Source organism: Mesocricetus auratus, unplaced genomic scaffold, assembly GCF_017639785.1.
Source record: "Mesocricetus auratus isolate SY011 unplaced genomic scaffold, BCM_Maur_2.0 Super-Scaffold_100003, whole genome shotgun sequence".
Lineage (NCBI taxonomy): Eukaryota > Metazoa > Chordata > Mammalia > Rodentia > Cricetidae > Mesocricetus > Mesocricetus auratus.
This window is the reverse complement of record NW_024429188.1, coordinates 56527087-56539654: the sequence shown is the minus strand read 5'-3', so window position 1 is coordinate 56539654 and position 12568 is coordinate 56527087. Positions and strand designations below refer to the sequence as shown.

The following is a 12568-nucleotide window of genomic DNA, read 5'->3' as shown; positions in this document are numbered from 1 at the left end:
TCGGCCCTCTGTCAGATGTAGGCTTGGTGAATACCTTTTCCCATTCTGTCGGCTGCCATTTTGTCTTGCTGACTGTGTCCTTTGCCACACAAAAGCTTCTCGGTTTTAGGAGGTCCCATTTATTAATTGTGAATATCAATGTGTGTGCTTCTGGTGTCATGTTCAAGAAGCAGTATCCTGTACCAATTCATCCAAAGGTAACTCCAACTTTCTCTTCTAGGAGGTTCAGTGTGACTGGATTTATGTTGAGGTCTTTGATCCATTTGGACTTAAGTTTTGTGCTTGGTGATTAATATAGATCTATCTGCAGTTCCGAATCCAGTTATATCAGCACCATTTGTTGAAGACGCTTTCTTTTTAACATTGTATAACTTTAGCTTCTTTGTCAGAAATCAGGTGTTCATAGGTGTGTGGGTTAATATCAGAGTGTTCAATTCAATTCCATTGGTCTACCTGTCTATTTTTGTGCCAATGCCAATCTGTTTTCATTACCATAGCTCTATAGTAGAGCTTGAAGTCAAGGATGGTAATACCTCCAGAATTTACTTTATTGTACACGGTTGAATTGGCTACCCTGGGTTTTTTGTTTTTCCATATAAATTTGAGTATTGCTCTTTCAAGGTCTGTGAAGAACTGTGTTGTGATTTTTTGGGGGGATTTAATTGAATCTTTAGATGGATTGATTTTGGTGTTGATCCTGCCTATCCAAGAGCATGGGTGTTCTTTCCATTTTGTGGTATCTTTTTTAACTTTTTTCTTTAAAGACTAAAAGTTCTTGCTATGCTGGCCTTTCACTTGTTTTGTTAACATTGTCCTAAGGTGTTTTATGTTGTTTGTGGCAACTGTAAAGGGTGATGTTTCTCTGATTTCATTCTCAGCCAGTTTATTGTCTGTATATAGTAGGGCTACTTATTTTTTAAGTTAATCTTGTATCCTGCCACTTTGCTGAAGGTGTGTATAGGAGTTCCCGTGTAGAGTATTTTGGGCCACTTATGTAAACTATCATCTCATCTGCAAATAGTGAAGGTTTGACTTCTTCCTTTCCAATTTGTATCCACTTAATTTCCTTTTTGTTGTCTTATTGCTTTAACTAGAACTTCAAGTACAATATTGAAGAGATATGGAAAGAGTGGGCAGCCTTGTCTTGTTGCTGATTTTAGAGGAATCTGTATTGAGTTTCTCTCGGTTTAGTTGGATGTTGGTGTTAGTTTGCTGTATATGGCTTTTTATTATTTTTATGTATTTTATTCCTGATCTCTCCAAGACCTTTGTCATGAAGGGGTGTTGGATTATGTCAAAGGCTTTTTCAGCATCTAGTGAGATGATCATATGGTCTTTCTTTTTCAGTTTGTTTATATGATGGATTACATTGACAGGTTTTCATATGCTGAACCATCCCTGCATCCCTGGGATGAAGTCTACTTGATCATGGAGGATGACTTTTCTGATGTGTTCTTGGATCTGATTTGCTAGTATATAATTGAGGAATTTTGTATCAATGTTCATGAGAGATACTGGCCTGTTGTTCTCTTTCTTGGTTGTATCTTTGTGTGGCTTGGATACCAAGGTGATTGTAGCGTGGTAAAAAGAGTCTGGCAATGTCCTTCTATCATGTGGAACAATTTGAGGATTTCTGATAGAATTCTGCCCTGAAACTATCTGGCTCTGGTCTTATTTTGGTTGGGAGATTTTGATGACTGCTTCTACTTTATTAGTATTTAAAGGTCTATTTAAATTGCTTATCTGTTCTTGATTTAATTATGGTAAGTGATATCTATCCAGAAAATTGTCCATTTCCCTTAGATTTTCAAATTTTCTGAAGTACAGGTTTTCAAAATATGACGCGATGATTATGTGGATTTCCTCAGTGTCCCTTTAATGTCTTCCTTTTTTATTTCTGATTTTGTTAATTAGCATGATTTCTCTCTGCCTTTTGATTGGTTTGGATAAAGGATTGTCTATCTTGTTAATTTTCTTGAAGAACAAAAAATCTTTGTTTCATTGATTCTTTGTATTGTTTTCCTAGTTTCTACTTCATTGATTTCAGTCCTCAATTTGATTATTTCTTGGTTTCTACACCTCTATGGTGAGTTTGCTTCTTTTTGTTCTAGATCTTTCAGTTGTTCTGACAGTTCTCGAATGTGACTATTCTCCAGTTTCTTCATGTGGGCACTTAGTGCTATGAACTTTCCTCTTAGCACTGCTTTCAAAGTGTCCCATAAGTTTGGGTATGTTGTGTCTTCATTCTCATTGAATTCTAGGAAGACATTAATTTCTATTTTATTTCTTCCTTGACCCAGGAATGTTTCAATTAGTCATTGTTCAATTTCCATGAGTTTGTAGGTTTCTGCAATTTGTGTTGTTGTTGAATTCTAACTTTAAACCATGGTGCTCTGATAGGATACCGGGGTAATTCCAATTTTTTGTATCTGTTGAGGTTTTCTATGTTGCCAAGTATGTGTTTGATTTTAGAGAAAGTTTCATGTGGTGCTGAGAACAAGGTATATTCTTTTGTGTTTGGATGTAATGTTCTATAAATGTCTGTTAATACCAATTGGTTCATAACTACTGTTAGTTACTTTGTTTCTTTGTTAAATTTCCGTCTGGTTCTCCTGTCCAGTGGTGAGAGTGGGGTGTTGAAGTCTCCCACTACAAGTGTCCAGTGTTTAATGTGTGACTTGAGTTTTAGTTATGTTTCTTTTAAGAATGTGGGTGTCTTCATATTTGGGGCATAGATGTTCAAAACTGAGACTTCATCTTGGTGGATTTCTCCTGTGATGACTATGAAGAGACCTCCTTCATCTTTTTTTTATTGAAATTAGTTTGAAATCTAATTTGTTAGATATTAGGATTGCTACCCCCGCTTGTTTCTTGGGTCCATTTGACTAGAAAATCTTTCCCAACCCTTTACTTAGAGGTAATGTCTGTCTTTGACATTGGTATGTTTTTCTTGTATGCAGTAGAATGATGGATTCTGTCTTCATATCCAATCTTTCAACCTGTGTCTTTTTATAGGCAAGTTAAGACCATTGATATCGAGGGATATTAATGACCATTGATTGCTGATTCTTGTTTACTTTGGATTTGTTGTTGGTGGTATTATTGTGTGTGAATCTCCCCCTTTTTTCTTTTGGTGATTGTTTATTATGTGGCAAGGTGACTTCTTTTTGTGGTCCAGTCTTTTTGGTGTTCTGTAAGCTTCTTGTACTTTCATAGGGATATCCTTCCTTATGTTGGGGAAATTTTCTTCTATCATTTTGTTGAATATGTTTTCTGTTCCTTTGAGTTATATTTCTTCACCTTCTTCTATACCTATTATTCTTAGGTTTGTCCTTTTCACGGTGTCCCATATTTCCTGGATATATTGTGTTAGGGGTTTGTTGGAATTGAGATTTTCTTTGATTGATGACTGTATTTCCTCTAATGAGTCTTCAGCATCTGAGATTCTCTCTTCCATCTCTTGCATTCTATAGGTTATACTTACATCTGTAGTTCCTGATCATTTACATAATTTTTCTATTTCCAGCATCCCCTTGTTCTGTGTTTTCTTTATAGTTTGTATTTCAGCTTTCAAGTCTTTAACTGTTTGAAATGTTTCCTTAACTTGTTTGGTTGGTTTTTTTTTTGTTTTCTTTAGATTCTTTTAGTGATATGTTTATTTCTTGAATATTTTGCTTCATCTTTTCCCCCATTTCCTGTGTTTTTTGTTTGTTTGTTATTCCATTTCTTTAAGGGATTTTCTCATTTCCTCTTTAAGGGTCTATAACATCTTCATAATATAGCTTTTAAGGTGCTTTTCTTCTGCTTCATCTGCATTGGGCTTTTCAGGTCTTGCTGGCATGGAGTCATATTGACCTTTCTGTTGTTGAGTGTGTTCTTATACTGTCATCTTCCCATTCCTTCTTTGAATGGGTGCTGGTGGGGTCTCTCCCTCAGCTCTAGTATCCCGGTGGCATATGTCGGCCAAGACTTCAATGCTTGCAGCTCTGGATTTTCTTGGCTATCCTGGCTCTTTATTTTTCCATATGAAGTTAAGAATTGTTCTTTCAAGGTCCTCGAAGAATTTTGCTGGGGTTTTGATGGGGATTGCATTGAATCTGTAGATTGCTTTTGGCAGGATTGCCATTTTTACTACATTGATCCTACCTATCCAAGAGCATGAGAGACCTTTCCATTTCCTGATGTCTTCTGTAATTTCTTTCTTTAAAGGCTCAAACTTCTTGCAATACAGGTCTTTCACTTGTTTGGTTAGCGTTACCCCAAGGTGTTGTTTGTGGCAATTGTAATGGGTGATATCTCCCAGATTTCTTTCTCAACACTTTTATCATCTGTATATAGTAAGGCTACTGATTTTCTTGAGTTGATCTTCTATCCTGCCACTTTGCTGAAGGTGTTTATCAGCTGTAAGAGTTCCCTAGTAGAATTTTTGGGTCACTTATGTAAACTATCATATCATCTGCAAATAGTGAAAGTTTCACCTCTCCCTTTCCAATTCATATCCCCTCAATTTCCTTTTGTTGTCTTATTGCTCTAACTAGAACATCCGGTACAATATTGAATAGGTATGGGGAGAGGAGACAGCCTTGTCTTATTCCTTATTTTAGAGAAATTGCCTTGGGTTTCTTTTTATTCAGTTTTATGTTGACTGTTGGTTTGCTGTATATAGCTTTTATTATGTTTAGGTATGTTCCTGTTACCCCAGTTCTCTCCAAGACCTTTATCATGGACGGGTGTTGGATTTTGTCAATGGGTTTCTCAGCGTCTAGTGAGATGATCATGTGATTTTTGTTCCTCAGCTTGTCTAGATGATGGATTACATTGATGAATTTTAGTATGTTGAAGCATCCCTGCATCCCTGAGATGAAACCTACTTGATTATGATGGATGATTTTTCTTATGTGTTCTTGGATTCGATTTCCCAGTATTTTATTGAGTATTTTTACATCAATGTTCATGAGTAATAATGGTCTGAAATTCTCTTTCTTAGTTGTGTCTTTGTGAGGCTTGGGTATCAAAGTTATTGAAGTTTCGTAAAAAGAGTTTAGCAAAGACCCTTCTACTTCTATTGCATGGAATACTTTGAGGAGAATTGGTATAACCTGCTCTTTGAATTTCTGGTAGAATTCTGCACTGAAGCCATTTGTCCCCGGGCTTCTTTTGGTTGGGAGACTTTTGATGACTACTTTTATTTCTTTGAGGGTTTTAGGTCTATTTAAATTGCTTTTCCCTTCTTGATTTTAATTTTTAAGGTTTGCTTTTATATGTTACTTGGCCTTTTCCCCTAGCTTCTCTTAATATTCTTTCTTTATTCTGTATGCTTGGGGTCTTGATTATTATGTGTCAACTCTATTTGTGGTCCACTCTATTTGGTGTTCTGTAAGCTTCTTGCACCTTCATTAACATGTCTTTCTTTAGGTTGGGAAAGTTTTATTCTATGATTTTGTTGAATATGTTTTCTGCCCCTTTGAGGTGGGTTTCTTCACCTTCTTCTGTACCTATCATTCTTGGTTTGGTCTTTTCAGGGTGTCCCATATTTCCTGGATATTTTGTGTAAATTTTGTTGGACTTGAAATTTTCTTTGGTTGATCAATCTAATTCTCCTAGTGTATCTTGAACACCTGAAATTCTCTCTTCCATCTCTTGTATTCTGTTGATTATGTTTGCATCTGTAGTACCTAACCGTTTGCTCAGCTTTTCTATTTCCAGCATTCCTTCAGAATGTGTTTATCATTTCTATTTCTGATTTCAGCCCTTGCACTGTTTGAATTGTTTCTTGCAACTTTTCTTTGTCTTTTCCTCCATTTCTTGCATTTTTTGGATTTTTTTCTTCCATCTCTTTAAGGGATTTTCTCATATCCTCTTTGAGGGCCTCTATCATTTTCATGACGTTGTTTTTAATGTCATTCTCTTCTGCCTCATTTGTTTTGGGATGCCCAGGTCTTGCTAGCATAGGGTCTTCAGACTCTCGTGGTGTCATATTGGTTTTTTTGTTGCCAAGTGTGGTTTTATGTTGTCTCCTTCCCATCTGTTCTTCCAGTGGGTCCAGAAGGTGCCACTTCCTCTCCTGGTAGGTATGGGACCAGGGTTCCTTTCCTTTTGGGTGTAGGCAAGTGCAATGCTCTGGTAGCTCTCCTCTTTCTGTTCTCATGGGTGGAGAAATGAACTAGGATACTGGGGCGCTTTGGATCCCACCAGGATGGATGGAAGCTCCAGTGGTAGACCCCAGGCACAGGAGTGTGGACTGGAGACAGGCCCTGGTAGATTTAGTCTCGTGGCTGAAAGAGGAGACTAGGATGATGGGGTGGGTTGCTTTCTCCCACAGGGATGGATGTCGCAGTGGCAGACCCCAAGCAAAGTCCGCCCAATCAAATTTTTTACTTTATAAGAGATGCTATAGTCATGGTGTCTCTTCAAAGCAATAGAAACCATAACAAAGTCACTGAAGGTTTTGGCTTTATAATGTCTCTAACCATATACCCCTCCCACAACTGCTAACTGCCTGATAGAAATTCAAAGTATCATGAACCTCTCATGGCCCTGCCATTCTAAGGAAATATTAATGCCTATAATTTTGTGCTGGGTCTTGTGGTAGGTTTATTCCCATTTTTTCTGAGTAATCTCCATACTGATTTCCAAAGTGGCTGAGCAAGTTGGCACTCCCACTAGCAGTGGAGGAGTGTTCGGCTTTTACCACATCCTCTCCAGCATAAATTGTCGTTAGTGTCTTTGATTTTAGCCATTCTGACAGGAGTGAGAAGGTATCTCAGAGTTGTATTGATTTGTATTTCACAGATGGCTAAGCATGTTGAGTACTTTCTCAAGTCCCTCTCAGCCATTTTAGACTCCTCTATTGAAAATTCTCTATTTAGTTCTGTAGCCCACTTTTTAATTGAATCCTTTGGCGATTTGGAGACTTGATTCTTGAATTCTTTGTAAATTTTGGAGATCAGCCCTCTGTCAGATGTGAGGTTAGTGAATATTTTTTCTCATTCTGTGGGCTGCCTTTTTGTCTTGCTGACTGTGTCCTTTGCCTTACAGAAGCTTCAGTGTGGCTGGATTTATGTTGAGGTCTTTGATCCATTTAGACTTAAGTTTTGTGCATGGCGATAGACATGGATCGATCCGCACTCTTCTACATGCCAGCATCCAGTTATGCCAGCACCATTTGTTGAAGATGCTTTCTTTTTTCCATTGTATATTTTTAGCTTCTTTGTCAAAGATCAGATGTTCATGCATGTGTGGGTTAATATCAGGGTTTTCAATTCGATTCCATTGGCCCACCTGTCTATTTTTGTGCCAATACCAAGCTGTTTTCAGAAATATAGCTCTATAATAGAGCTTGAAGTCAGGTATGGTGATGCCTCCTGAAGTTCCTTTATTGTATAGTGTTGTTTTGGCTATCCTGGGCCTTTTGTTTTTCCATACAAAATTGGTTATTGTTATTTCATGATCTGTGAAGAATTGTGCTGGTCTTTTAATGGCGACTGCATTGAATCTATAGATTGCTTTTGGCAGGATTGCCATTTTTATTACATTGATTCTACTTATCCAAGAGCATGGGAGATCTTTCCATTTTCTGAGGGCTTCTTTAATTTTTTTCTTTAAAGATTCAAAGTTCTTACAATACAGGTCTTTCACTTGTTTGATTAGCATTACCCCAAGGTATTTTATGTTGTTTGTGGCAATTGTAAAGGGTGATGTTTCTCTGATTTCTTTCTCAGCCCTTTTATTATCTGTATATATTAGGGCTACTCATTTTCTTGAGTTCATCTTGTAGCCTGCCACTTTGCTGAAGGTGTTACTCAGATGCAACAGTTCCCTGGTAGAATTCTTTGGTTCATTTATGTAAACTATCAGATCATCTGCAAATAGTGAAAGCTTGACCTCTTCCTTTCAAATTTGTATCTCCGTGATCCTCTTTTGTTGTCATATGGCTCTGGCTAGAACTTCAAGTAAAATACTGAAATGGTATGGAGAGAGTGGACAGCCTTGTCTTCTTCCTGATTTTAGCAGAATTGTGTTGAGTTTCTGTCCATTTAGTTTGATGTTGGCTGTTGGTTTGCTGTATATAGCTTTTATTATGTTTAGGTATGTTCCAGCTGTCCAAGATCTCTCCATGACCTTTAAAATGAATGGGTGTTGGATTTTGTCAAAGGCCTTTTCAGCATCTAGTGAGATAATCATGCAATTTTCGTCTTTCAGCTTGTCTATGTGGTGGATTACATTGATGGATTTTCCTATGTTGAACCATCCCTGTATCCCTGGGATGAAACCTACTTGATCGTGGAGAATGATTGTTTTGATGTGTTCTTAAATCTGATTTGCCAGTATTTTATTGAGTATTTTTACATCTATATTCATGAGGCATATTGGCCTGAAGCTCTCTTTCTTAGTTGTGTCTTTGTGTGGCTTGGGGATCAAGGCTATTGAAGCCGCATAGAAAGAGTTTGGTAAAGACCCTTCTGCTTCTATTGCATGGAATACTTTGAGAAAAATTTGTATAAGGTGTTCTTTGAATTTCTGGTGGAATTCTGCACTGAGGCCATCTGGACCTGGGCTTTATTTGGTTGGGAGACTTTTGATGACTGCTTCTATTTCCTTAGGGGATATAGGTCTATATAAATTGCTTATATGCTCTTGATTTAATTTTGGCAAGTGACAGTTATCCAAAAAATTGTCCATTTCCTTTAAAGTTTCTAATTTTGTGGAGTACAGGCGTTCAAAGTATGACCTGATGATTATCCGAATTTCCACAGAGTCCATTGTTATGTCCCCCTTTTCATTTCTGATTTTTTTAATTTTCATGTTCACACTCTGCTGTTTGGTAAGTTTGGACAAAGGTTTGTCTATCTTGTTGATTTTCTCAAAGAACCAACTCTTCGTTGTATTGATTCTTTGTATTGTTTTCCTAGTTTCTAGATTATTGATTTCAGCCTTCAATGATCATTACCTGGTGTCTACTCTTCCTGGGGGGAGTTTGCTTCTTTGGGTTCTAGAGCTTTAATCTGTGCTGTTAATTCTCTAGTATAGCTATTCTCCAGTTTCTTCATGTGGGCCCTTAATGCTATGAACTTCCCCCGTAGCACTGCTTTCAAAGTGTCCCATAGGTTTGGGTATGTAGTGTCTTCATTCTCATTGAATACTAGGAAGTCTTCAATTTATTTTTTTATTTCTTCTTTGATCCAGGCGTAGTACAATAGCACATTATTCAATTTCTATGAGTTTGTAGGGTTCCTGCAGTTTGTGTTGTTGTTGAATTCTAACTTTAAAGCATAGAGGTCTTATAAGATACATGGAGATATTCCAACTTTTTTAGCTGATGAGGTTTGATATGTTGCCAAGTATGTGGTCAATTTTTGAGAAGGTACAATGTGGTGGTGAGAAGAAGGTATTTTCTTTTTTTATGTGGATGAAATGTTCTATAGATTTCTGTTAATCCCAGTTGGGTCATTACTTCTACTAGAACCTTTGCTTCTTTGTTGAGTTTCTGTCTTTTATTCCTGTCTAGTGGTGAGAGTTGGGTGTTGAAATCTCCCACTATAAGTGTGTGGGGCTTCATATGTGATTTAAGTTTTAGTAATGTTTCTTTTACGAATGTGGATGCCTTCGTATTTGCGGCATAGGTGTTCAGGATAGAAACTTCATCTTGATGGATTTCATCAATGATGAGTATACAATGACCTTCTTACCTCCTTCATCTCTTTTGATTGATTTTATTTTAAAGTCTAATTTGTTAGATATTGGGATTGCTACCCCTGCTTGTTTCTTGGGTCCATTTGATTAGAAAATCTTTTTCCAAGCTTTAACTCTCAGGTAATGTCTACCTTTGAGGTTGAGGTGTGTTTCTTGTACACAACAGAATGATGGCTTCTGTCTTTGAATCCATTCTGCTAGCCTGTGTCTTTTTATGGGTGAGTTAAGGCCATTAATGTTGAGGGATATTATGACCATTGATTTCTCATTCTTCTTTGATTTGGAATTGTTGTTGTTGGTGGAATTATGTGTGGAATTCCACCCCTTTGTTCTTTTGGCTGTTGGTAAAGTGGGATTATCTAATGCCTATGTTTTTCTGGTTGTAGTTAACTTCCTTGGGTTGGAGTTTTACTTCCAGAGGGCTGGGTTAGTGGATACATATTGCTTGAATCTAGTTTTGTCATGGAATATCTTGTTTTCTCCGTCTATAGTGATTGAGAGCTTTGCCGGGTATAGTAGTCTGGGCTGGCATCAATGGTCTCTTCGTGTTGGTAGAATATCTATCCAGGACCTTCTGGCTTTCAGAGTTTCCATGGAGAAGTCAGGTGTAATTCTGATAGGTTTGGCTTTTTCCTTAGCTGCTCTTAATGTTCTTTCATTATGTTGTATATTTGGGGTCTTGATTATTATGTGGTGAGGGAACTTTTTTTGTGATCTACTCTATTTGTGTTCTGTAAGCTTCTTGTACCTTCATTGGCATGTCTTTCTTTAGGTTGGGTAAGTTTTCTTCTATGATTTTGTTGAATATGTTTTCTGCCCCTTTGAGGTGGTTTTCTTCACCTTTTTCTATACCTATTATTCTAAGGTTTTGTCTTTTCATGTTGTCCCATATTTCCTGGATGTTTTGTGTTAAGGATTTGTTGGACTTAAGATTTTCTTTGGTTGATGAATCCATTTCTCCTAGTTTATCTTCAACACCTGAGATCTCTTGTATTCTGTTGGTAATGCTTGTATCAGGAGTACCTGACCATTTGCCCAGCTTTTCTATTTCCAGCCTTTCTTCAGATTGTGTTTTTTTATTGTCTTTATTTCAGTTTTCACTCTTGCACTGTTTGAATTGTTTCTTTCAATTTTCGGTTTATCTTTTCATACATTTGTTGCATTTTATGAATTTTATGGTTTGTTCTTTCTTCTATTTCTTGCATTTTTTGGTTTGCTTTTTCTTCCATTTCTTGTAATTTTTGTTTTTTCTTCTATTTCTTGCATTTTTTGGTTTGTTTTGTGTTCCATTTTTTGCCTTTTTGTTTTTTTCCCATTTCTTGTAATTTTTTGGTTTCTTTTTTCATCCATTTATTTGAGGGATTTTCCTATATCCTCTTTTAGGGCCTCAATCATTTTCATTAATGTTGTTTTAAGTTCATTCTCTTCTGCTTCATTTGCGTTGGAATGTTGGAGTCTTGTTGGTGTGGAGTCTCTTGAATCTGGTAGTGTCATATTTGTTTTTCTGTTGCTGAGTGTGTTTTTGTATTGTCTCTTTCCCATCTCTTCTTCTAGTGGGTGCAGAAAGAGCCCCTTACTGGTCTGGTGGTTAGGGGACCAGAGTTCCCTTTTGGTGGGTGCTAGCAAGTCCAATAATATGGTAGTTGTTCTATTCCTCTTCCTAGTTTTCATTCCATGGGTGGAGAAGAATACCAGGAATCTGGGGTGCTTAGCCTTCTACCTGGTCCCCTGGTCCCTTTGTTGGATGAGAAGACTTGGTATCAGGGGTGCTCCTGCTGGGATGGGAAGCTCTGTGGCCTTCCCCAGTCACTGGAAGGCATGCCCGGATGCAGGGCCTTCTTTCCCTGTATCTGCTGGTTTACTGGTCTTGTGGTGGAAGAGAAGACCTGGAATCTGGGGTGCTTGGCTCCCCCCAGGATGGGAACCTCTGTGCCATTCCCAGCCCATCCCCAGACACTGAAATGCAGGCCTGGATGTAGGGCCTGTTTTACCTTGTCCTGTTTGACCAGCTGGTCCCCTGGTCTCCTTGTTGGAAGAGAAGACCTGGTACCTGGCCTATTTGGCTCCTGCCAGTATGGGAAGTTCTGCGGCCTTCCCCATTCACTGGAAGGCATGCCAGGATGCAGGTGCTTTGTTTACCTGGATCTGCTGGATTTTTCTTCTCTGGACTTCTTCAGTGTCCCTTGTTATGGCCACCTTTTCAGTTCTGATTTTGTTTATTTGCAGGTTCAAACTCTACTTGTTTGGTAAGTTTCAGTAAAGGTTTGTCTATCTTGTTGAGTTTCTCAAATAACCAACTCTTTGTTATATTGATCCTTTGTATTGTTTTCCTAGTTTCTACTTTATTGATTTCAGCCTTCAATTTGATTATTTCCCGGCATCTACCTCCTGGGTAAGTTTGCTTCTTTTCGTTCTAGAGCTTTCAGTTGAACTGCTAATTCTCTGGTGGGACTGTTCTCCAGTTTCTTCATGTGGGCACTTAGTGCTATGAACTTTCCTCTTAGCTCTGCTTTCAAAGTGTCCTATAAGTTTGGGTATGTTGTGCCTTCATTCTCCTTGAATTCTAGGGAATCTCAAATTTCTTTTTTAATATCTTCTTTGACCCATGAATGGTGAAATTATGCATTATTCAATTTCCTTGAGTTTGTAGGTTTTCTTCAATTTGTGTTGTTGTTGAATTCTAAATATAAAGCATGGTGTTTTGATAAGATACATGGAGTCATTCCAATTTTTTTGTACCTGTTGAGGTTTGCTATGTTGCAACTATGTGGTCGATTTTTGAGAAGGTCCCATGTGGCACTGAGAAGGTATATTCTTTTGTGTTTGGATGGAATGTTCTATACATGTCGGTTAAACCCAATTGGGTCATAAGTTC

The 12568-nt window shown here is 37.7% G+C and overlaps 1 protein-coding gene across 1 annotated transcript in view; it reads right to left on the bottom strand.

Moving 5' to 3' along the window:
- Cylc1 (cylicin 1) overlaps window positions 1–12164 on the bottom strand; it is a 49993-nt gene extending 37829 nt beyond the window's left edge. The window contains exon 1 of the mRNA XM_040743761.1: window positions 12079–12164. Coding sequence (XP_040599695.1) covers window positions 12079–12164 — 86 coding nt within the window. The remainder of the gene's footprint in view (window positions 1–12078) is intronic.
- Window positions 12165–12568: the final 404 nt, after the last annotated feature.